The sequence below is a fragment of the Eretmochelys imbricata genome, chromosome 5, assembly GCF_965152235.1.
Source record: "Eretmochelys imbricata isolate rEreImb1 chromosome 5, rEreImb1.hap1, whole genome shotgun sequence".
In the NCBI taxonomy this organism is placed as follows: Eukaryota; Metazoa; Chordata; order Testudines; family Cheloniidae; genus Eretmochelys; species Eretmochelys imbricata.
In genome coordinates this window covers 51,030,920-51,057,146 of record NC_135576.1, presented here as the reverse complement: position 1 = coordinate 51,057,146, position 26,227 = coordinate 51,030,920, and the positions used below count along the sequence as shown (strand labels likewise).

Genomic DNA, 26,227 nt, shown 5'->3' with positions numbered 1-26,227 from the left:
ATCCAAAGTGACCGCTCTCTTTACAATGTGTATGGTAATCAAGGTGGGCCATTTCCAGCACAAATCCAGGTTTTCTCACCCCCCCCCCTCCATTTTTTTCCCAGAAACCACACACACAAACTCACTCTCCTGCTGGTAATAGCTTATCCAAAGTGACCACTCTCCCTACAATGTGCATGATAATCAAGGTGGGCCATTTCCAGCATAAATCCAAGTTTAACCAGAACGTCTGGGGGGGGGGGGGGGAAACAAGGGGAAATAGGCTACCTTGCATAATGACTTAGCCACTCCCAGACACCACTGACTTCCTGAGGAAACTACAATCCATCGGTGATATTCCTGATAACACCATCCTGGCCACTATGGATGTAGAAGCCCTCTACACCAACATTCCACACAAAGATGGACTACAAGTCTTCAAGAACACTATCCCCGATAATGTCACGGCTAACCTGGTGGCTGAACTTTGTGACTTTGTCCTTACCCATAACTATTTTACATTTGGGGACAATGTATACCTTCAGATCAGCGGCACTGCTATGGGTACCCGCATGGCCCCACAGTATGCCAACATTTTTATGGCTGATTTAGAACAACGCTTCCTCAGCTCTCGTCCCCTAACGCCCCTACTCTACTTGCGCTATATTGATGACATCTTCATCATCTGGACCCATGGAAAAGAAGGCCTTTCCACCATGATTTCAACAATTTCCATCCCACCATCAACCTCAGCCTGGTCCAGTCCACACAAGAGATCCACTTCCTGGACACTACAGTGCTAATAAACAATGGTCACAAAAACACCACCCTATACCGGAAACCTACTGACCGCTATTCCTACCTACATGCCTCCAGCTTTCACCCTGACCACACCACACGATCCACTGTCTACAGCCAAGCTCTGCGATACAACCGCATTTGCTCCAACCCCTCAGACAGAGACAAACACCTACAAAATCTCTATCAAGCATTCTTACAACTACAATACCCACCTGCGGAAGTGAAGAAACAGATTGATAGAGCCAGAAGAGTTCCCAGAAGTCACCTACTACAGGACAGGCCTAACAAAGAAAATAACAGAACGCCACTAGCCGTCACCTTCAGCCCCCAACTAAAACCCCTCCAACGCATTATTAAGGATCTACAACCTATCCTGAAGGATGACCCAACGCTCTCACAAATCTTGGGAGACAGGCCAGTCCTTGCCTACAGACAGCCCCCCAACCTGAAGCAAATACTCACCAACAACCACATACCACACAACAGAACCACTAACCCAGGAACCTATCCTTGCAACAAAGCCCGTTGCCAACTGTGCCCACATATCTATTCAGGGGACACCATCACAGGGCCTAATAACATCAGCCACACTATCAGAGGCTCCTTCACCTGCACATCCACCAATGTGATATATGCCATCATGTGCCAGCAATGCCCCTCTGCCATGTACATTGGTCAAACTGGACAGTCTCTACGTAAAAGAATAAATGGACACAAATCAGATGTCAAGAATTATAACATTCATAAACCAGTCGGAGAACACTTCAATCTCTCTGGTCACACAATTAAAGACATGAAGGTCACTATCTTAAAACAAAAAAACTTCAAATCCAGACTCCAGAGAGAAACTGCTGAATTGGAATTCATTTGCAAATTGGATACTATTAATTTAGGCTTAAATAGAGACTGGGAGTGGCTAAGTCATTATGCAAGGTACCCTATTTCCCCTTTGTTTTCCTACCCCCCCGCCCCTCCGACGTTCTGGGGTAAACTTGGATTTATGCTGGAAATGGCCCACCTTGATTATCATACACATTGTAAGGAGAGTGGTCACTTTGGATGAACTATTACCAGCAGGAGAGTGAGTTTGTGTGTGTATGGGAGTGGGGGGTGAGAAAACCTGGATTTGTGCTGGAAATGGCCCATCTTGATTATCATGCACATTGTAGAGAGAGTGGTCACTTTGGATAGCTATTACCAGCAGAAGAGTGAGTTTGTGTGTGTAGTTTTTGAAAGAAAAGGGGGGGAGTGAGAAAACCTGGATTTGTGCTGGAAATGGCCCACCTTGATTATCATACACATTGTAGGGAGAGTGGTCACTTTGGATAAGCTATTACCAGCAGGAGAGTGGGGTGGCAGGAGGTATTGTTTCATGGTCTCTGTGCATATAATGTCTTCTGCAGTTTCCACAGTATGCATCCGATGAAGTGAGCTGTAGCTCACGAAAGCTTATGCTCAAATAAATTGGTTAGTCTCTAGGGTGCCACAAGTACTCCTTTTCTTTTTGCATATCCTTATGGAAGACCATGAAAGGAGAGCCAGTCAGGAGAGCCTGAAATTCTGAAACCCTGCTTGCGGAAGTGATAGCCTCCGAAAATGCCATCTGCATAAATTATAATGACAATTAAATTGTAGCCATAGGCTCAAAAAAGGAGTCCCTATGATTTTGAAGAGGACTAGATTTAAATCCCATACAGGTACAGGAGCAGACACAGGAAAGTAAATGGTCACGAGGCCTTGGAGAAATTGAGAAATGAGAGAATGAGAAAAGATGGAAAAATCTGTCTACTGGTAGATTTAGTGCAGAAACAGAAGTCCGGAGAACTCCCACAGAACTAATTGAAAGGCCTGATGATTTTAGGTATAAAAGGTAGTACAGCATACGTGTATTCTCCATGTGATGAGGTGATAAATACTAAGACTGTGTCCAAACCTATAATCTTTTCCACTTCACTCCATATGAGGCTCTAGTGGATTCTTTTCTGCTGCACACAAAGATGGTCTGAACCTCTCAGAAGCACAATTGCTCATAAGTATTGAACCAGCAATCTTCCATGCTGTAAAATGGAGAGTTGAGGTTGAGATGCAGTAACTTGCTTTCGTTCTGAGACAGGAGATCAAACAACAGTAGAGTTATCAGCGACTGGAGGGAAAGCTGGTGTATGTCCGTGAACCAATATTGTCTTAATCTTTACTGCACCAGCATGACTATGATACTTTGTCTCATGTTGATCTCCCCATAGAATTTGAGTTGGATCTCCCTTAGAATTTGCTTCAATTAGCCAGATTTTTATAGCTTTAGTGCATATAGTTAGTTTGTTTAAAACACAGGGATTTTTTTCATAATAAAATTCTCCAGGAAATTACTAAACTATAATAAACTATGTGCCACATGCAGGTGGGAAGAAGAAACAGAGTGGGAGGTGGCAGATACAAGCATTACGCTCTTGTCGGAGAGCAGGCACACATGCTGTCTAGTAGTACTGCAGGCAAAAGTCTGACTCGAGTGCACAGGGCTCACACACACCTACTGTGGAACATACTTGTGCATAATCACTCAGACAAGAACCGACTGCATGGGACCTCTCTGCTATCTGAGACCCATTAAATCTCCTCGCTTGCAGGTGTACATATGCCCAGCAAATGAAAGTTTGCCTTACAGTCCTTCAGCAAATGCAGACACTCATCCATGGAGTTGCTGAACAAGATACAACCGCATTTGCTCCAATCCCTCAGACAAAGACAAACACCTACAAGATCTCTATCAAGCATTCTTACAACTACAATACCCACCTGCTGAAGTGAAGAAACAGATTGACAGAGCCAAAAGAGTACCCAGAAGTCACCTACTACGGGACATGCCCAACAAAGAAAATAACAGAACGCAACTAGCCATCACCTTCAGCCCCCAACTAAAACCTCTCCAGTGCATCAGCAGAGATCTATAACCTTTCCTGAAAAATGATCCCTCACTCTCACAGATCTTGGGAGACAGGCCAGTCCTTGCTTAGAGACAGCCCCCCAACCTGAAACAAATACTCTTCAGCAACCACACAACAAACACACTAACCCAGGAACCTATCCTTGCAACAAAGCCCGAAGCCAACTCTGTCCACATATTTACTCAAGTGACACCATCATAGGACCTAATCACATTAGCCACACCATCAGGGGCTCGTTCACCTGCACATCTACCAATGTGATATATGCCATCATGTGCCAGCAATGCCCCTCTGCCATGTACATTTGTGTAGAGACTGTCCGGTTTGGCCAAAGAATAAATGGACACAAATCTGACATCAGGAATCATAACATTCAAAAACCGGTAGGAGAACACTTCAACCTCTCTGGCCACTCAGTAAAAGACTTAAGGGTGGCAATTCTGCAACAGAAAAGCTTCAAAAACAAAAAAATACACATATATATATATATATATATACACACACACACACAGAAGGTATATCTATCTATTTATCTCTTCTTACTATATGTTCCATTCTATGCATCCGATGAAGTGGGCTGCAGCCCACGAAAGCTTATGCTCTAATAAATTTGTTAGTCTCTAAGGTGCCACAAGTACTCCTGTTGTTTTTGCGGATACAGACTAACACAGCTGCTACTCTAAAACTGAATAATTTAAGACTATCAAAGGGGATGTCTTCTACAGTGTTTTGGATTTCACGCTTTAATCCTACAGACTGCAGCCATGTAGCTCAGCTCATGACTTCAGCTGTGCCGATGAAATGGGGGGCTGTATTGAGAGTTATCCTTGCCAGAAGCTGTCCCTCTGTGATGAGGGCCTGAAATAGTTCCCTATGCTCTGATGGGAGATCTTCGTAAAGGAATTAATTCTAAATAGCTAATGTGATTATATTTTGCAAGAATTGTCTGGTAATTAGCAATTCTGAAATGCAAAGTGGCAGGTAACTCTTGTGACGAAAGATATCTAAGTGCTTTGAATCTTTATCATACAGGGTAGCCTTCAAATTGCATTGTCTGTTGAATATTTATTTACTGCATCGACAACTAAGGAGTTGGGACAGGATTGGCAAATAAAAATTCTGAATCCCTAGCTGGAACATGGTACTTTTTTTTTTTTTTTTTTAATAAAAAAGATGGGGGCAGGGAATGCAGTGGTGGCAGGAGTTTGCCAAATTGTTCTTGGTAGGTTCTAACATCTCCTTGTATATAGGAAGAGCAACATATGCTAAAGATGGCGTGTGAAGAATGTCCAGCAGTTTATACTGAGTCTCTTGCACTTCTTGTAACGCTTTTGAAAAGTTATCTGCCACTCTTTTAATCAATTCCTAATGTTTGAAGTCACCAGCATTAGATAAAGAGGGCCTAACAACTTCATCTCGGGAGGATGATGAACTAGTTGTCTGAGGGGTAGCCTCTTTATCATTTCACCTTTCTTGCTCCTCAGACGTCCCCTCCTGTGGTGGAGACTGCTATATGGAAATTGAGAGAATTAGGGAGCACTGTCCCTAGCATTCCCTGCAAGTGCGGGGTACCATGGAGAACTGTTGTCAATAGACAGCTCAAGGGTCCTAATGTGGCCACGAGGAGAGGAGAGCATAAGGGACTGATCATACCAAGGAGGTTACTGAGCAGATTGAGGTTGCACAAGACTGGAAGTATCCTTCAGTGGAGCAGCTTCACGAGAAGCTGGTTTAGGCATGTAATCATAAGAGCCCTGAATAGAAACTTGAGGATCTGGAGAACTCTTTGCATAGTTTAATGGGGGAGCAATGGTTAGCCTCTCTGAATGCATGGGTACCAAGGAATCATGTGGTATCAGCAAGGTATTGGATACAGTGGAGATCATGGTAGCAGGAGTCTAACTGAGCTCAATAAAGGAGTGTCAAGGCTGATTCCGCACTCTGGAACTTGGAGTACAGAAGGTGGGGGCCCGCCAGGCTTCTAAAAATTAATACCGGCCACTCCAGACTTGTATTAAACTCCCAAGGTTACAACTTATAGAATCATAGAATATCAGGGTTGGAAGGGACCTCAGGAGGTCATCTAGTCCAACCCCCTGCTCAAAGCAGGACCGATCCCCAATTAAATCATCCCAGCCAGGGCTTTGTCAAGCCTGACCTTAAAAACTTCTAAGGAAGGAGATTCCACCACCTCCCTAGATAACGCATTCCAGTGTTTCACCGCCCTCCAAGTGAAAAAGTTTTTCCTGATATCCAACCTAAGTCTCCCCCACTGCAACTTGAGACCATTACTCCTCCTTCTGTCATCTGCTACCACTGAGAACAGTCTAGAGCCATCCTCTTTGGAACCCCCTTTCAGGTAGTTGAAAGCAGCTATCAAATCCCCCCTCATTCTTCTCTTCTGTAGACTAAACATCCCCAGTTCCCTCAGCCTCTCCTCATGACTCGTGTATTCCAGTCCCCTAATCATTTTTGTTGCCCTCCGCTGGACTCTTCCCAATTTTTCCACATCCTTCTTGTAGTGTGGGGCCCAAAACTGGACACAGTACTCCAGATGAGGCCTCACCAACGTCGAATAGAGGGGAATGATCACGTCCCTCGATCTGCTGGCAATGCCCCTACTTATACAGCCCAAAATGCCATTGGCCTTCTTGGCAACAAGGGTAAACTGTTGACTCCTATCCAGCTTCTCGTCCACTGTAACCCCTAGGTCCTTTTCTGCAGAACTGCTGCCGAGCCATTCAGTCCCTAGTCTGTAGCAGTGCATTGGATTCTTCCATCCTAAGTGCAGGACTCTGCACTTGTCCTTGTTGAACCTCATCAGATTTCTTTTGGCCCAATCCTCCAATTTGTCTAGGTCCCTCTGTATCCTATTCCTGCCCTCCAGCGTATCTATCTGTCCTCCCAGTTTAGTGTCATTTGCAAACTTGCTGAGGGTGCAATCCACACCATCCTCCAGATCATTTATGAAGATATTGAACAAAACAGGCCTGAGGACCGACCCTTGGGGCACTCCACTTGATACCGGCTGCCAACTAGACATGGAGCCGTTGATCACTACCCGTTGAGCCCGACGATCTATCCAGCTTTCTATCCACCTTATAGTCCATTCATTCAGCCCATACTTCTTTAACTTGCTGGCAAGAATACTGTGGGAGACAGTGTCAAAAGCTTTGCTAAAGTCAAGGAACAACACGTCCACTGCTTTCCCTTCATCCACAGAGCCAGTTATCTCGTCATAGAAGGCAATTAGTCAAGCATGACTTGCCCTTGGTGAATCCATGCTGACTGTTCCTGATCACTTTCCTCTCCTCTAAGTGCTTCAGTATCGATTCCTTGAGGACCTGCTCCATGATTTTTCCAGGGACTGAGCTGAGGCTGACTGGCCTGTAGTTCCCAGGATCCTCCTTCCCTTTTTTAAAGATGGGCACTACATTAGCCTTTTTCCAGTCGTCCGCGACTTCCCCCGATCACCATGAGTTTTCAAAGATAATGGCCAATGGCTCTGCAATCACATCCGCCAACTCCTTTAGCACTCTCGGATGCAACGCATCCGGCCCCATGGACTTGTGCACGTCCAGCTTTTCTAAATAGTCCCAAACCACTTCCTTCTCCACAGAGGGCTGGTCACCTCCTCCCCATGCTGTGCTGCCCAGTGCAGCAGACTGGGAGCTGACCTTGTTCGTGAAGACAGAGGCAAAAAAAAGCATTGAGTACATTAGCTTTTTTCACATCCTCTGTCACTAGGTTGCCTCCCTCATTCAGTAACGAGCCCACACTTTCCTTGACTTTCTTCTCTCTGACCTTGGATGGATAGATGCTGCCACCACCCAAATGCAAAACCCTTGAGAACCCAGGTAGGCACACTTGGGAATTCTTTCCTGTGGGATACCCTCAAGCCCTTTCACGCCCCCCTTCCAGGGAAGAGCCGAGAAAGAAAAAGAAAATTAGCTGTTGTCCCCAGCTAATTAAACAACATATGCACAAACCTTTTAGGACACCAAAAATCCAATCCTGTTCTTAAAAAGTGTAAATTTTATTAAAAACAAAAAGAAAGAAAATACATCCAGAATTTAGGCTTTTGCTAGATTTAAAAAACCCACTTACAAAAATTAAACATCAAGAATAACCTTCTTGAGGTCCAGCTTAAAGATTACAAGCAAAACAAAAAGCATTTGGGGTTAGCACAGAGGAGTCCACAAGCCAATAAGAAATAAACAGAAATAAACCTAATCGCAGCTTTCTAGACATTTTCTGATTATGAGGAGGTTTTAGGTATGATCTGATGATTTCCATACCTGACAAAAATCTTTTTACTGCATAGTCCCAGCCCTGTCTCTGCTCTGTCCCCTCCCTCTGGAGAACAATGGAACAGACAAAGGGAAGTTTTTCCCAATTTTAGAAAGTTCTAACCTTCCCACTGTCTCTTTTGGTCCAGCGCCCACTCCTTTCCTTTTACCTGTGGACTTTTTAACCCTTTACAGGTAAAGCAAGCAGAGAACAGCTACTAAGAGGGATTTTATAGCTAACTGGCTGTCTGAGTGTCCATAAAAGGGAGCTCCCTCTTTCCCCCCGCTTCATTTATCACAAGGAGACACAGGTTCATCGGAGACAAACATAGCCCTGGAAAACCTGAACTCCTGCAGTACTGGGTGCAGTTGCACGGGAACCTGATGAACCGGGGTTGCAGTGGCCTGCAATACTGAGAATGGTGCAGGGAGAACTGCAACATCTGCTGGACTACCAATCGAAGCACCAAAGAAGTAGATGTTGCAGGTAATACTGATTTCTTCAATGCAGAGCCCATAGAGTCTCTAGTATCTTGTTCATACTTTGATACTTGTTCATATTTGTTCATACTGAAGACTTCAGTACCAATTGGTGAGTACCGTATGATTTAGATGAGCTTGAGGACTTCGATTTAAAGCTTTCTGTACCGAAACTGTTCAAACCTCTCTAGGAGGTTTAAGGAGCGTGGGGTCTCCGGCACAGCGGATCTCTTGCTGAGGAGATTTAGTATTCTTGATGAAAGTCTTTCCGTCACTTGTAGGTCTACCTGACAGGGCTGACGAGACACTGGGGTGACTTGGAGACTACTGTACAGGGACCATTTCTGCACTTGAAGTTAAAGCTAGACAAATGGAGCACTTCATCATTTAACATCTCTCTCACCTGGAGTAGCTCTTAAAACAAGTGCCGAGGGCACGTGTACCCACAAGGGAACAGATACAGTGTGAGTGGCTGTCACTAACTAGGAAGGACTCCTGGCAAGTGAGTCAGAGTTTGAAGCCTGGGGACTTAAGTATGCCCCCAAAAGTAACTAAGGCCTTGTCTAGGCTACAGAGTTGTGTCGACAAAAGTTATGTTGATGATCAAAAAAGTGCTATAACAACATCACTATCGCATGTTCACATTACGCTCCCTTTGTAGGCAGAGTGTGTCCACAGATGATGCTCAAGCATCGACAGTGAGAGCAGTGCATTGCAGCGCAGAAGACTCAGTGTTTGGCTGGATTAGAGCACTTCCAGTCTATTATTTGAGCTGACTGGCTTCACAGTTCCACATTTTGGAATAGCTATACCACCATGTTTATTAGATCTGTGCGAAGTATCTCACTTAATATTTTTTTTCTTATTCTATATAATTTTAACACTCTATAGTCCTCTTAAAGTTTTATGTTGGAAAGATTATAGGAAGATTTTTGAAACAAGAAAGATATCCTTCACAAAAATATTCAGGTCGATTTTGTAGCTGTTCTTCCCAACCTAGACGCTGCACATTTTCCCCAGCATGCGAATGTCTTTTGTTTTTTTTCCCCTGAAGTAATGGTTGGGCATTAAAATCATTCAGTTCTTCTGTGATGAGATTTGAATTCCAAGCTATTTTATAGAATACGTTTCCCAAGTGTTTTTTGGATGATGACTTTTCAGAGTACAACAAAGTTCTCCCCAGCATTTCAGATTTGGCATATATTACTTCAAAGCCAGATATTTTCCCAATCATGGATTGGTTTAGATTCTAGTTGTAGGGAAATGCTCATGTTTGACAATACATCATTAGCATGTAAACCTATTTTCTGATAGGTTTCTGAAAGTTTTATTCTTCTGATAAATTCATTTCTTATCCTCTGTGTAAAAGGCTACCTGCCCAATGCAAAAAGTAAAGACGACAATGGACATCCCTGCCTACCTCTCCTGTGTAATTCAAAGAGGGGAGATTTAACCCCATTCAGGCTCTCAGTTGCTTTTTGTCTGGTATAAACGGTGTTATGGTTTTGTCACAGAAATCGTGAATTTGAATAAAGTTTGTGGAAACCTTGAACACTGCTGTAAAAACACATTTGATTAGGCCCCCAAACAAGCGGCATGGTGATTCTGTATGTGAGGTTGCAATGCCACTCATTTGGGGGCCTAATCAAATGTAGTGGCAGTCTCTGAAGCTGTTGACAACTTTATTGATTTACCTTACTCATCACGCACAGTTCTTAGTTTCTGGCAGCATAGACATACGTATGCCCATCATTGAAGGGTATAGCTGCCCTCTGAGGGACAATATTTGAAACCCTGAAGACTTTTGCTCCATCATAAGAGCTGGAAGCCCAGTACCTGGCAATCAAAAAACAAAAAATTTTACCCACAATAGAAATCTATACAAATTATCCTAACTACTAAAGAGAACTATATACAATAAATTTGTTTAAAATGTGCAAGTGCGCATAAGGTAGAGATGCTGCTTGCAGTAACATCTCACAGCCCTGGGCTGTAAGAAGGAACTCAGGGAGTTTGGCCCTGCTGTGCCCTTTTTGCCCTCTGGTGCGTGGTGGGGTGCAGGATGTAAGTGCAGCCCCAATGGCCACTGCTAGCAAAAAAGATGCTTACCTTACCAGCCAACATGGAGAATGAAAAAGCAGAAAGGAGAAAGTCCCAGCAGGAGAGGGAGGAGATTCACCAGGACACAGGGGGTCTTTTCCGGCAACAAACACAAATGCTGCACTTTTGTTGACCTATAGGTTCAACAATCATGGGCTCGTCTCCTGTTGCAGTCAATGGAGAACTCAATTTTAGCACCTCCCTGCACCCCTACAATATTCCATGTGACATCAGAGGCCACTGCCTTACCCCAACCAATCTCCAAAAGGGGACAGTAAAGATGACCCACAGTTTCACATATTCAGCAGTTGTGACTCTCACAGGTCAGTGTGTGTAACCCAAGTGGATTGAAGTGGACATAAGGGTTCTTTCTCCTTGCAAAGTTCTGTTAATTTGTTTTATTGTCTTTATTTTTAACTTACACATAGTTTCTTTACTGGTTTTGGTATACAATAAATGTATATTTTTTGGAAATTCATCTTGATTTTATAACATACTGCAGCTGAAGAGCCTTTAACAAGGAACAGCTTGAGCTCCCAAAACGTGAGTACAATAATAGAATTCAATGGCTGGAAGTCAAAACTCAAAGTAAAACTGGAAATAAAGTGCAAATTTTTAACAGAGGATAATTAATCACTGGAACAATTTAGCAAGAGATGAAGTTTTTTCCATCACTTGGTCTTTACATGGAAACTGACTGTTTCTGAATATGCCTTAATTCAGGGATGTCAAACGTATAGGCCCAGCCTGTGGACTGGCTCAGGCCCAGAGGACACTTCCCCCTGACTTACTGCTCCTTCTTTAATTTACAAAGGCATCCACCACCATGCATTTACTTACCTTCTTCATGTTGGCTGCTATATTGACCCTCTAGGTCCTCTGTTCACAATCCAATGCAGCACTGACTTGCAGGATAGTACTAAACATACCCTCTTCTTTCTCCTCTTCGGGTCTGGCATTCCAAGCAAGTGGAGGGGCACCCCTCAAGGCTGCAATGACAGTAGCTACAGATAACACACACAGATGTATCACTTTATTTATAGTCACATAGGAAAATAAAAGCTAAATTTCAGAACTCCCTTTCCTTACTCCTATAAGCATTTTCAAATAAGACATGCTTATTGACACTTCAGCTTTGGAGCACCCCTGCACATCACAGTTCTCCTTTCTCCAGTCCCAGCCATGAGTATGACCCAGCCAGGACAGGGGTGGGAGGAAGAAAGGAGAGTTGTTCAGTTGCATAGAACAGAATTTCAGCCTTTATTTCCATGCGTATGAATATAAGCAATGGCACTGTTTTTTACAGGAGGCAGCGATTTTAGCAGATCTCTCACTCCTGAGTTTAAAAAAAGGCACTCGTAGCACAATGGCTGTTGGCATCCCAAAGCAACCAGGGCCTGTATGCTGCTCGCCTGTTTACGGTGACTGTGCCGGCCAAAGTCATCACAGAGTGAGGTAGGAAAGTATCCTATCACAGAGTTAAAAACAAGGCTGCCATCCCTAGAAACCGTCAGGAGAGAACTGCAGAGTACCTCCATGAAAGTTTTATCAAGATCACTCGAGGATACAAGACACAGCCTGTGTACATGAACAAACTGCTCCATACCTCCCATCCCCAAATTCGCCAGGAGAATGACAGGCGGATACCAACTCTACCCCCTTTTTTGTATTGCTGCCTTGTCTAGTACAAATAAAACAACGTAAAGTCTATATCCGTGTCCTGCTAAGTCAGAGTGTGGCCAAGCATTATATTACATTTAAACACCATGAGGAAAAATGCATGCATACACTTACCCAAGGTTCCTTCCATTGCACTGGGCTTGTCTGTGCTTGGCTGGTGGGACTGGCTCATCTCCGGTGGAGTCTCAACCGGGTCTTGGCTCACAGCATAGGCATAGTTGGACCCTTACCCTGCTGCAGGTCCCCCATCCTCTTTTTCCTGCTTGCTGTTAACAACAGGGGTCTCTGTCTCCAGCTCCTCAGAGGTATCTACATTGGTCTGCAGGGTGCTGGTGGGGTCTCCATTAAGTATGGCCTGCAGCTTGTTGTAAAAATTGACAGGTCTGTGACTTGGCAGCAGATCGACTGTTGGCCTTCCTGGCCTTGTAGTATGCCCACTGCAGTTCCTTTGCTTTCATGCAGCACTGTACTCATTGTACCCCCTGACCTGCTTCCCCTGTGAAATCTTTTAGTAAATATCCATGTTGCCATGACAATTCCCTATCTGTGCTTGCAGAGTTTCTTCTCCCCACAGGCCCAGGAGATCCAATACCTCCCATCTGCTCCAAGCAGGAATGCATCTAGAGCATTGAGCCAGGCTGGTCAGTTGAGCACTTGTGCACAAGGAAGAGCTGCTAGGTGTGCTCGCCAAGCTGGGCAATCAGGAAAAGGCATTTCAAAACACAAAAGATTTTTAAAGAGGAGGTTTGGCTTCCGGTCTCTGACCCCTGGGCACTGGAGTTCACAACTGTGAGACAGCTGCTGGAATACTATTGAGGTTGAAAGACATCACACAGTGTTTACTTTTGCACTGTGTCGACCTCAATAGGTCAACCATAGCTCAACGCTATTTGGGAAGGTGGTGTTATTGCATCATTGTAACGGGGTGCTCACATTGGCTAAAGAAAATTTTCAGTGTAAAGACATATACAGCTAGGTTGATGCAAGGTGACTTACATCAATAAAACTTTCTAGGGTAGACCAGGCAGTAGTTATTTTGGTGTATGTCTATGCATTGTCCCCACACAGATGCAAAATAATTAAGCTGGGTTTTATTTGTATCTTTTGTTATTTTGGTGCAAGTCTGCATGTGAAGGAGACTGATGATAAATTGTTAATATTGATACTTTCTCCATCCTGCAGCAACAGTCTATGTTGACACACAATTAAGATAAAGGGATTTTTTGTTGGGTAGTTGGGGGAAGGGGAGTCCACACTCACACAGTCTCCAGTAGACTGTGCAGAGCTTTAGTTTGTATTCAGTTCATATTTGGTAGGGTGTTTTTCATAGGCATTAGGACTAAAAACTAAAAAAAATTAAAGCATAGACTGATTAACCAGAAGTTGGAGTGCACGTGGCCCTTTCTGCTTCATTCTTTTATGTTCATCACTGATTATACTACTGCACCTCTCTTAAAAGAGCCTCAGTTTTTGGACAGGAGCCATGAGTATGGTTTGTCTTCCAAACCAGGAAAGTTACTATGAAACATTTCATTCTGGTTCATTTATTTGTTGGTAAATTACAGGCTATTGCCTAAAGCTGTATTTGGACAAACACAGCAATTCCTTTTTTAGGAGCAGTCTACACTCCAAGTGCAATAGCAGAACCAAGCAAAGAGAAACTTTGAAGACAGAAAAAAAAAAAAGACAAAATATAGGAAACGTTTGTCAAAGATATGGTTTTTGTTTTTAACAGAAGAACAATGTTATTTTACATCAGCTGTTAAGCACTTAAGTCAGTTTTATTTGTTAGTGATAATTATTAAATGAAATTGAAACATTAAATGGCAAGAGTTTCAGACATGAGTCTAATTTCCAATAACCAATGGGGCAACACAAAAGACAAAATAATTAGTCTGCAAATTGCTTTCATCTGCTATAACTGTACTTAACATTGACAAAGGACATGACAATCGTCATTTGACTACTGTTCATGTTTCAAACACTGTTTGTCCCTGCTGTCCTCTTGTTAACTACTTTCAGAAGACTGGACATCCATCTTGTTCATGCTGCCTATGTTAATGTCTTTGGCTGGTCCACAGAACTGCAATTCATCTCTGAACAAAAATTGTGTGCATTACTACAATGAAATACCTAGTTTATTCTAGACTAAGACCTTAAATCCTGAACCTTTCCATTAATATGGGTCTTCAAGCTGTGGGTAATAGGGCTGGTGACATTTTTATTTTATTATTTTTTTAAGTTACTAGTTGCGTTTTTGATACAAAAACCATATAAATATCCCCTATGAGAATCAAGAAGGCATCTAGATGTTTAGGTTTTTAATGATCTGTCAGTCTAAAACTCTAACAACATTTTACGCAAATGATTCGGTCTTGGATACAGTGTGTTCTGATTCTCTTCAAAGTGAACAGGTAAGTTATGCAATAGTTATCATGCCTGATCGGTGTTCACTGAACCTCGGTACTCAGGCATAAATTACAAGCATCATCTTAGTTCTTAATTGCTAATACCCCAGTATCAAAAATATGTACTATACAAAGAACCTCAAATATGCCAAAGCAATCTGATCATGAAAATTCACACTTAATACATTTTCTCCCTGAAAAATAAACAGGGCGACCAAGAGGTCCCAGAAGTTAGAGATGGGAGGAGAAAAGATATTACAGGTTTCATGCCTGACTTATTGCTACATGATTACTACTTTAAGGGTCATCTGGCCAGTTCTTAATCACTCTTGGAAGTCCCAAATTACAAAGGTACATTTAAACACGGGGGGGTGGGGAGGAGGGGGGACAATTAGTGTAATACAAAAATGATACCCAACAAAGTTAGATAAGTCATTATAAATACATAAGAAAATCAGCTACACTATAAAGAGACTCAGTGTAAAAGCACAAGTTCCAAAAGCACCAACAAACATGTCAACTGTCTTGATTTTTAAGTCAGGACAAGTCCAATTATGAAATCTTTTAAAAAAAACCCATAACACACCTGGCAAAGTTTTGTTCGATTCTTCCCACACAATCAATATCCGATTGTGCAGGCAAATTCCATATATTATAAGTACGCAGTATCCGTTGTTTGCAGCCAACCCTCAGAGATTTTATATTTGGATCTCCACAGCAAGTAACAGTACTGTACCAATTAAATATACTTTACAAGATTTTTTAAAAATGTAAATATAGCTCATTTGCACATCCACATGGAGCGTCCCAGATTTAGGTTACATCTAATCATAACGACTGTTACTAAAATATTTGCTTGGGTTTAAGAGGTATATGGCTTAACCTTACAATGCACATAGTAATGCTACAGTTTGCTTAGAGGTAATGAGTCCTTGCCTTTTTTCAGTGACTGTATTAAGTGTAAAGTTTCGGAATCTTAGGAAATCTTAAACTCTACAATCCTTCTTTTTTATGATGGGGATGGAGGAGAGTTGGTTCATTTATTAGAAACAAAACCCAGTTTAAAAATCTATTACTAAACTTAGCTGTTGGGTTTTTTTTAAATAAATCTTAACTTTTTTTAGTGTTGGTAGCATTACAGCTTTGGTGTTGGGTTAGTTCTAGCAAATCAGATTATACATAGTATAATATACGCTGTCATTTATATTAAAAGAGGTATTCTGTAAGAAAAAATATTAATTCCATTTCCAATGGTAAGCTTGTGGGGTCTGATGTCCCACCATGGATCACAGGAATCAGAGCACTGTCCAAGTCATTTAGATAATGCTGTGGAAGAAGCTGGCCTCCAGATCCTAACTGATACTCAACCTAAAATAAAAAGAGGTATAGTAAGTTGATACATTACACATTAGATATTAATACAAAACAAAAGTAGAGGTGCAGTAGATGCACTGTGCAAACATCACCATCTGTATAAAACAAATTTCAGCTCATGGTTGTCTATTATAAAAAGTGGTATTGAAGAGACTTTGGGCAAGTCAACACATTCACTGGCAAGAAGGTTTTGTATTTAGAACTGAGAGACACCGCCTTCTGCTCATCGAATAACCGGCCTTCAACACTTCAAGGTGCTGCTAGTTCAGGATGCAAGCAACCAGAAATATTGTGAATTAGTTACTTAATGACAGACCATTGAAAAGTATGAAACTTTAAACAAAAACCACAAGTTTAAATTGTGGTGAGCTGTAAACTTCTGCAGCTCTCTCAGCTAAGATCTTGAAACAAAACCTAGAGTAGTTTCTCTAGGAACAACAGGGATCGAGTCTAACTCTCAGACTTGTGTTCTGAATTCTTTCCAGGTTCATCCATTGCTGGTAATGGACTTAGCATTTGGCGATGTGGGAAGATTTAAAAGAGCTAAAGAAGTTATACCTAAATACCATTATTTTAAGGTGGCGTGACTTTATTGAGAAAAACTGTGACCGTATAGATCATTGTTGCAACCACTGTTATAATATTTGCAGCAAATATTGTACAAAGGTTGTCATGTGAGGTGTCTATGAAGGGGTTATAATTATGCTGGCTGTATGTGTGTATCATTTTTATATTTGAAGGTTATGAATATGGGCTATGTACTTGTATTTCAAATGTATTTGATTCCAAGTAGCCTCAGTGAAGCATTTGGTCAGCTTCTTGAGAAAGGACTATTCTCAGTAAGTGCCCAGTCAAGAAACACTTAACTGACAATGAACTTTGGGAGACACCAATCCACATCTGAGCTTTCCTGGGGACATTCAATCTAACATGTAAACAATGGTGTCGGCCTGCAAACTGAGTCATATATGGACATGTGACTTGCCCATGTATCTCCAGACTCCATCTTGTTGCTGTGATTTTCCAGTGAGAAGAAAAGGGGTCCTTCCATGGGCAGAGAATATAAAAGGCCCTGAAAACCCCTCCATCTTGTCTTCATCCTGCTTCTGACCTCTGAAGGAACCTTGCTACAAACTGAAGCTCTGAACAAAGGACTGAATGACCCAACCCAGCTGTGAATGTACTCCAGAGACTTGTTTTGAACCTGCAGTTTATTCCATCACTGGTACAAGCCTGAACCAAGAACTTTGCCATTACTATATGTAATTGATTCCATTTAACCAATTCTAGCTGTCATCTGTATCTTTTTTCTTTTATGAATATCTTTAGATTTTAAAATTCTAAAGAATTGGCAGCAGCATGATTTGTGGGTAAAATCTGATTTGTATATTGACCTGGGTCTGAGGCTTACTCCTTTGGGATCGGGAAAAACTTTTTTCTTTTACTGGGGTATTGGTTTTCATAACCATTTGTCCCCATAACGAGTGGCACTGGTGGTGATACTGGGAAACTGGAGTGTCTGAGGGAATTGCTTGTGTGACTTCTCGTTAGCCAGTGGGGTAAAACCAAAGTCCTCTCTATCTGGCTGGTTTGGTGTGCCTCAGAAGTAGAGAAACCCCAGCCTTGGGCCGTAACTGCCCTGCTCTCAACAATTTGTCCTGAATTGATACTCTCAGAAGTGTCCCACCAAAGGCAGCATCATTACAGGTGGTGATATTAAATAATGTTATATATCTGAAATTAACAAAAATTACCATATCGGTATCAATAGAGACTCTGAGACCTATCTTATTCATTCCATTATTTTTCAGCGTTTTGAGATGTGGGCAAAGAGCAGCACTGCAAGCTACAGCAATCTCTTTTGCAAACTGATGGGGTGTTGCGCTGGATAGCTCATGGTCCTTTAGGATATAGAACACCTGAAAGTATAGTAAGGACACGACATGATTAGTGGCTTTTTTGGTAAGAATTTCAAAGTTGTCAAAATGGCTCAAGGTACAGTATCACTGCTTAAGATGCAGTAAAATTACCGATACTTGTTTATTGGCAAAAGACTTTCAACTTTGGAATTGGGTAGTTTATCAGTAGCAAAGCAGTTCTGATATAATTATCCATTTTTATTATATATGATAGTGCCTAAATGTGCTAGGTGCTTTCCAAAATTAGGAAGAGACAAGAAGTCCCCGAACAGCAAATACTGTGTTGGTACTGTTGGAAATTATCCTCACAATTAAAACACTCAGTGAATTAACAAGTAACCATAAGAATAACTGGATTAGAAGTTTCATAACTGCATCAAAAGTTTTAAAAAAGGAAAATATATCACCCCTATTTAAAAAATAAAATCGCTCCTATCCAGACATTTGATATGAAAGTCAGAGAGAACTGCAAGAACACAGTGAACATAGAAAAGTGAACTAGTTTCTGTGGTAGCACCTTCCCTTCATCAGCATTATTAATGCTATTTAGAATAGCAATTGGTATAAATAAATCTGATATTTTAACATATAAACAAACTATTTATTGGTATTCATTTACTTACTTCGGTACACTTCATAAGTTTTTCCTCAGTGTCAAAATCTCCCTGTAGTATTCTTTCACTTTGAATTCCTTCCATTGACTTTCCATCTACTGGGCTTACAACTCTGTAAAATAAGTGTAGAATAAATTAAAACTGAACCAGAGCATTCTTTCATCTAAAAATAAACCGTTCAACTTAAAAACCCATTGCTTTAAGTTAAATCAAACTCCAAAGGGTAAAATATTACTCTGGACTCTGAAGGCAGCAACTGCAGAGCTTCTTGCAGCTGCATGAGGTTCCTCCGGAGGTGGAAGTGGGTCTGATTCAACCCACCATGCCCTCCGAGCAGCTGTGCAGAAGATGGATAAGTCCTGACCCTCCTCTGCCCAGCCGGAATTAGGAGCCCCCTTTATTGGGGCACTCCTAGGAACAAGGGGACATCGGATTTCACGGGGAAGGGCTTATTTCATAGTCCGTGACATGTTTTTCACAGCCATGAAACTGGTAGGGCCCTAACTATAACAACAGATTCTCTAAGCCACCTAAAATGAAACTCATAAACCAGTGGTTTTCAACCCATGGTCCACAGACACACAGGTCTAGGATTTCCAAAGGGGTCCACATGTCCATTTGAAATTTTGGAGGAATCTGCAAATGAAAAGAGGTTGAAAACCATGGTCTTAAACCAACTCATATGTTATAGGAGTGATAGTGCCTTGACGTTCACAGCCACAGGGGTGGGGACGGAAATCTTGCAGCCCTCACTGAGTAGCCCCCTCTATCTAATGAATGACATTGTTGAACTCTGAAGGGAGCCAACCAGTCCTCATCAGACAGATGGACTGTGGCTAAAAACAGGCAACACCATAAAGAAGACCCTCTTCCCACCACTCCCAAACCAGGCAGTTATTAAAATCTCAGAAGACCATTATAGTCTAAAGTTATTCTCATAGTGATATCTAGAGGCGCACAGGCAGCTTTCACTACTATTTCCTTGTCAGCTTTAAATAGCAAGATATTCGTTTTAATTACAATACTATATTTTCCATTCTTTAAATATCCACCCTTCATTTCAAGAGAGGTGGGAAGAGAAGAGAAAATTCCAACAATCACACACACAGTTTTATTAACAAATATTCATACCCTTGGTTTACTTTTTCTTCACTCTCTACCCAGCAAATATCTACGTATTCTTTTAATTCTTCTGCATCCATTTTGCCACATGTAATTTTAAAGTCCTTCTTGTCCCTTAAAGCTTGACGTAAACCTTCCATCGTCTCTGGAGTTATTTGTACCATTAGTCCATCTAAAAGAGAAACAGTAAAAGTTCTCACTTTCCTTTAGAGAACAAAAAGGGAAGAGTACTTTCATAGAACCTTGGCTGGTCAATTTATCTTCTTGAATTGTTTAAGAAATGCAATTTCACAAGCCTGGGAGTAGAATATTGACTTTTTTCCTCATCACAATGTGAAATGTGATATGAAAAATTGTTAGTTCAATTTTCAAAGCTTTTTTGGTGAACAAAAAGGTAGACTAATGGAGCTGATGTTCCATCTGGTCAAAGTTTATTTCATGAAGCTTGAACAACTTAATAAGCCACAAAATGTCACACAAAAGTAGAGGTAAAAACTTAAGCATACAGGAAACAACTGAATTAAATCCTCCTATAAGCTTCTCATTTTGAAATTCTTTACAAAATGACAGGCATTAAATCAAGAGGTCCAAAAAAGCCACATCATAAAAGTGTCCTCAAACGAAGTATGTCCCAAACTGTGAATTTACATATAATAATTTATGCACACTTTTTTTTTCACGTTACAAACCTTAAAGAAAAAGCTTAGGTTTACAATGGGACAGACTCTTAATCGCATCAGTATTATGCAGAGTCGTGTTCCAACACCAATTCTTTGCCTCTTAATAAGGAATCATTTAAGATGCGATTCATACCTTCAACTATACTTGATTTAGCAAGAAATCCTGAAGATGTTTTTAGGGCTCCATTGAACACTACAAAACTTGCACCTGTAACTAAACACAAATGTGAATACATCAGGTACTTCATATTGTCCATCTTTATACTTAGTGAGTTAACAGTCATTTTGAAAGTGTAAAGCACTATACATCAAGTGCTAAATATTATGCTAGACTGAAAGTGCGCATAAAAGTTACTCAGTTATAGGAAGATGTGCTGATGTGGCTCTTGTTAGCATCAAGAGAATTCACTCCTTGAAATCAGGACTAGAAAATGTATTGATTTTGCTAACTTTTTAAGTTTTAGGAAGATATGCAGCATCCCAACAGGATGCTGGCAGTCATATAGGCACAGAAACCAAAGAAGAAAACTGTGAAAGAATAGAAAATATGTAGTACCTAAAATTTGTTTCTTGCTTATAAATGAAGTTACCTCTAAAATTAGGTTTTAATTTCTGGAACATTCTATTAAGTAAAATAATTAATCCATTTTTAAATGGCACTAAAACCTGTAAAAACCCATTTACTTCACAATTAAATCTTCCCCTTGTCACTACAGACTACTTGTGAGAGCTTGCTAGGCACCGATTGTTTTCAAAGCACTATACAAACAAGAATTTAACTACTGTTAATTCCTCTCATTAGTCTCTAGTCTAGGATGTAACTAGACAGATGTAAAAGATATGTAGCCATCCAGAATCTGAACGATATTCCACAATTTATAGCAATTTTAAGACTGTCAAAGTAATGGACCAGAAGCTATTCAACAGCACCCCTTCAAAATGTAAGCTGAATTAATACAAATACAAAAAGCTTCAGAAAAGGGACAAGTAACGGGTCAAAAGTTAGAGTGAAATTTGAATAATTTAGTGTAAATGGAATGTTAAGTGGAGGTTGTCAAACAATCCTTTATGTAATTGAAGTATTTTTCTAACCGCTGAATGTCATACATAGATGTCATCTACGCTTTTATTATTCTTTAGTTGCTTCATATTGTAGTTAAGGCATTCGGTATTATAGCGGGTCATCTGCCCACACAAACTACAGGAATATACACCTTTTGTTCCTTGTAATCACCTACAACATTAGAGTGCACACACCAGTTTCAGAGGTTTGATAGAACACTAAAAACATAATAAACCACTTACCTCTCCTAGGGTGGCCAGTAGCACTGTTTGCTTGTGTCTGATAGACTCCATCACTCTGTACACAAACTAAGTGAGAATCTGCTTCAGTGCTAAAACTGGCTCCAATGCTAATAACATGCTCATTAGAAGAATGTATTACTTTCATTACCTGCAAATACAAAATGTTCATTTAGAAACTGACATTTCTGCAACAAAATCTTGCTCTGTTTTGTTGAATTCTCTGTGGACTCTGGTTGCCTAACAACTAAGTAGCATTTTTCAGGTAAAATGCTGTATTATGAAAATAACTGTCTCTATATGCGAGCATTAGCTTTCTCTATAAAAAGATGAAGTATAATTTACATTTTAAAATCTCTTTTTTGGAACTGATTTTTTTATGGAACTTGCAATAGCTTATTGGGGTAAATTTCTATGAACTTGTGACCACAACTTCAAAGTTCTACTGACTGGGAAAAGTCAATCTGAGTGAGTACCCCCTGACCAAGTATACTACCAAATATTAAGCATCTCCCAAGAGACCTTCATTTTTGATTTATAGGACAACGCAGTTTGCAGAACCTGGAAGGATCCTAAAGCTTCATAGCCTAATAGGGTCCCTAAAAACAGAAACAAATAATAAACTCTTGCGCTATCATAGTTCCAAGCAGATCTACTGTAAATGTGAAAAAAACAGTATGAATTCCGAGAAGACTGAAATCTGCAAAAACTGATTTGAAGTAACTTTTAGCAAAAAAAAAAAAAAAAAAAAAAAATCTGTGTACTGTTTTGATATATATATAAAAAAATTTTTACACTTTTGTAAAGCCACCTTTTAAAACTAGAACAAACTTCACAGTAGAAGAAGCTGAAGGCCTAAACATCCTTGGAAGAAATTTCAGTGAAATCTTTTTCCTCTTCATTTCTATTACCAATTAGCACCTATACTAATCACCAATCTTCCTGCTTAACATCCCAGCATGACCTAAGCAATATCGCTCACTTATTAGTACCAAAGCAGGGAGTCAGTCCGTAGGGAAAAGGTGTTTGGTGTTTTTTTTATTAGACATTCAAGTTTAAGAAATGAAAAATTAGTCCACTGAATAGTGAACAAAAGCAATTATAGGCCTCTCAGATTTGGAAAAGACAACACCCTGTAATACAGTGTTTTGCATTTTTCAGCTTCTACTCAAATTGGCCCACAGTGTTCTTGTCAACGTCTCATCTTTAAGATTTCAGAGATATTACAGGAGGAGAATGGAAGGATTAGATTTCCTGAATAAGTTAGTATGATCTACAAAATTATACTCACTTCATCATATCTCCTCAGAGGGATTTTAATGCAGCTTTTACCCATTTCCATATGAATAAATAAATTATCTATGGTATGCAAGGTATATTGATAATTTCTAAGGTCCTGTAACAAACAAAATACTTTATTAACTGACTGTTTAAGCAGCATAAAGTTTTAACCACTGACATACCATCATTCCTAAAAAAAGATTTTTTATGTCTTTTAACACTGTTTAAATAAAGTACTTCATAATTCTAACAACATTTTTTTGTCCTCAGGGCACTCTTGAGAGGCAAGCATTCTTCTTATTTCAATTTTACAGAGAGGGAAACATGCTAAGTGACTTGCCGGATAGGAACTATGGTCTAATTGAGCAGTGTAACAGAAAGTAAGTAATCTAATTATCTCAACATGCTAGTCAGTGGCTCCAGATTTTGTCAAAACCAACAGATTAAAACAAAGCTAGTATTTATAACAAACCAAAAAAGGGGTAGCAAAGGGAACTTTGCCCAAAACACTAAACTAAACTAAAAAGGGAACTTTGCCCAAAACACTTGTTCTTATTTCAGCTTTCCAGAAAAATTCTACCTTGGGCCAAGAAACTGAAATTTAACATGCTTCAAATTGAACCAATTTGGTTATGTTAAAGAGAGGCTCAAACCAGCAACCACCTGAACTACAGAGATTACGGTCTACCCAAAAATCTTGCCAGCAATAGTTATCACCATTCAAGTGAAAAAGTTGTTGTCCCTTCTGGGCATGCACTCTAAATAGGTTTAACCCTGCAAGATCTAGTTTGGATAAAATGGATAAAAAGTCATAATGGATAAAAGTCCAGTGTTAGGTGTTGTTACAGAGGACAAAAGATTTAATTATGATCAAGACCAAGTATGACCTAGCCTTACTAGAGAATGCTCATACTCTTAAGTAGTTTGTAGTCTCCAGCTTGTTTACATTTCTCTAAAAATGTGCAGGTGAGCTGTTTGCAATAAATCATATCAAGGCAGCATGCTGTAGCAAGCAATTAAATTTGGATCATGTGACATTACTGCTGCAACAGCCTGAAGAGCAAAATTTTATGATCACTTACAAACCCAAGTCTCCTAGATGTCAGCAGAGCCAGTCACCAGATCATTGCCTAAAGCTTTCTTACTGGAAAAAGCTGATTAATATTAACTACTTATTTTAAATGAATAAGCTGAAGTTATATTAGTATATTTCAATATCAATAACTAATCTGAAAGGCACAACTTAATACTATTCTAATAGAGCATTTCATTGTGTGAATAGACTGAAGTCTAATGTTCACTTCACACCTAAATTAAACTGTTACAACATTTTTCGCTAAAAGACAAATAGTTCAACTTCAAAATTGTGAGGGTAACTTCACACTCATCTGAAGTATAATTAGGAGGGTAAGGAAAATTATGTAAAACACTGTTTACTCACAACAAGTAAATTCATGATTGTGTGTCCTATCTCCCCAAAGAGAGGCTTTCGGTGTCTGATGCTTGTTACAGGAGTTGGGTAGGCTTTCAGAGGAAGAAAAGAACACTGTTACACATAAAGATCAAACAAAATAATCTAACACAATTAAAATGTGACTTTAAAAAAAAAAAAAAAATCAAATGCAGCCTTTCATTCTTTACCTTATGTAAAATGACAGACTTAAGCATTCATTGCAGGGAAATAGCATCAGAAAACAGACCATGTCTGTGCTTACTCTGATTCAGCAGCACAAGATGCCTGCATAGCTAATGCGAAAGAACAGCAGCCCCTAAAAGCAGGAAGAGTGCCACAGAAGAATTGCATTGCGGTGGCAACAGACAGACTGTAAACTGGAGTGAATTCAATTCCCCACTTAGACTGTGAGAAAGGTGGTCAATACGTTTCCACATGTTTGAGAGCAATTAAATGCCCAACTAATTATCAGTGGGATTTGTGTACTTGGCTCCTTCTACCCCATTTTGAACATCCAGAAGCCATATTTTCATGGAATAATTGACACGGAAATTTTTTTCCCCTTATGGAGAAACTTGATTACTAATGACTGATATGGAGCTGAGGAATTTAATCCATAATGTATTAGACACTACTATTAGGTTTACATTAATAAGATCATAAAGCTCTGTTTTCAAAACACTTCACAAATATTAAATCTGATCATTCAAAAAGGATTCAATATACTATTGTACATATCCACAATCTAAGCTCTTTTGTCAGCACACTCAGATTCCGTGTCATAGGCTGGTTTAGCAAAGTTTATGTTTCTCCTGAAACAAAATTTGAAGAATCAATATTTTATGGTCAAATCCTACCATTTACACACATCTACCCAGACTAAGTTGATAGTGTTTCAAGAGGTGTCCAGCAGCACAGAATTTGAACCACAGTGTTTACAAAGTTTTGTTTTTTGGTTTTTTTTTTAAACAAACAGGTTTGATGTACAAAGTACAAATTTAAGGCCCAAGCCTTTGAAGAATCACACTTGTATTTAATTTTTGAAGGCAACAGCATTCACAGTGCATAAAGTTAAACATGTGCATACATCTTTACAGGACTGGGCCATAACATGCATACTTTGTGTTAAAACTCACCCCCGTATTCTGCTCCCAATCCCAACATTAAGCGAATTGGAAAAACCTTTGCCCATGGTATTTCCAGTTTTTGAATGAGAATGCCACAAAGGAAAGGATTATTTGGTAACAGGAGATTGTCAAGTTTTTGAAAAGTTGGTGCAACAAACAGGAATCCTCCATGATCCTTGCTACCAAGGAAGCTTTCAGTAAAGGTAAAATTTTCCAAGTTTCCTATGTATTTTCCTGGAGAGAGAGAAAGAGAGGGGGGAGAGAGGGAGAGGGAGAGTTAAAATCTTCACCATAAAAACCAAACATGTTAAATATGCATTCTTATACATGTTGGTACGTGGAAGAAATCCACCCATTACTATGCGAACACTATCTCCCTTGTGCATTTTTAAAGTAACAGAGTGCATATTGCAGCTTTTCACGATAACAGGATACAGACCTTTATAGTTTTGTACAGTTCATTATTGAAGTATGTGCACATTAAAAAATTGCCGTTTTTAGAAGCCAAATGTGCTAAAAATATTGTCTCAGACTTTTGGTGCTATTGACATGGTATTGCATTTTATTCTATCACTATAAAGTCAATAGAACCCAGTTTCAAAACACTTCTTTCAACTCAGACAGATCTTTTTAATAAAACTAATTTACAAAACAATTAACACTTAACAAAAATTCT

At 40.1% G+C, this 26,227-nt stretch overlaps 1 protein-coding gene across 7 annotated transcripts in view; it reads right to left on the bottom strand.

Moving 5' to 3' along the window:
- Window positions 1-7,739: 7,739 nt before the first annotated feature.
- Window positions 7,740-26,227, bottom strand: part of ZFYVE16 (zinc finger FYVE-type containing 16) — a 61,881-nt gene continuing 43,393 nt past the window's right edge. For 2 of the 7 annotated variants that reach the window (XM_077817115.1, XM_077817116.1), the window contains exons 10-18: window positions 25,561-25,785; window positions 24,413-24,495; window positions 22,982-23,086; window positions 21,694-21,841; window positions 20,522-20,602; window positions 19,718-19,880; window positions 18,596-18,698; window positions 17,808-17,972; window positions 7,740-16,047 (exon numbers count right to left, since the gene is read on the bottom strand). In XM_077817115.1, coding sequence (XP_077673241.1) covers window positions 15,886-16,047; window positions 17,808-17,972; window positions 18,596-18,698; window positions 19,718-19,880; window positions 20,522-20,602; window positions 21,694-21,841; window positions 22,982-23,086; window positions 24,413-24,495; window positions 25,561-25,785 — 1,235 coding nt within the window. In that variant the 3' untranslated portion in view covers window positions 7,740-15,885. The remainder of the gene's footprint in view (window positions 16,048-17,807; window positions 17,973-18,595; window positions 18,699-19,717; window positions 19,881-20,521; window positions 20,603-21,693; window positions 21,842-22,981; window positions 23,087-24,412; window positions 24,496-25,560; window positions 25,786-26,227) is intronic. The other 5 variants (XR_013346148.1, XR_013346150.1, XR_013346152.1 and 2 more) reach the window with 5 other exon arrangements.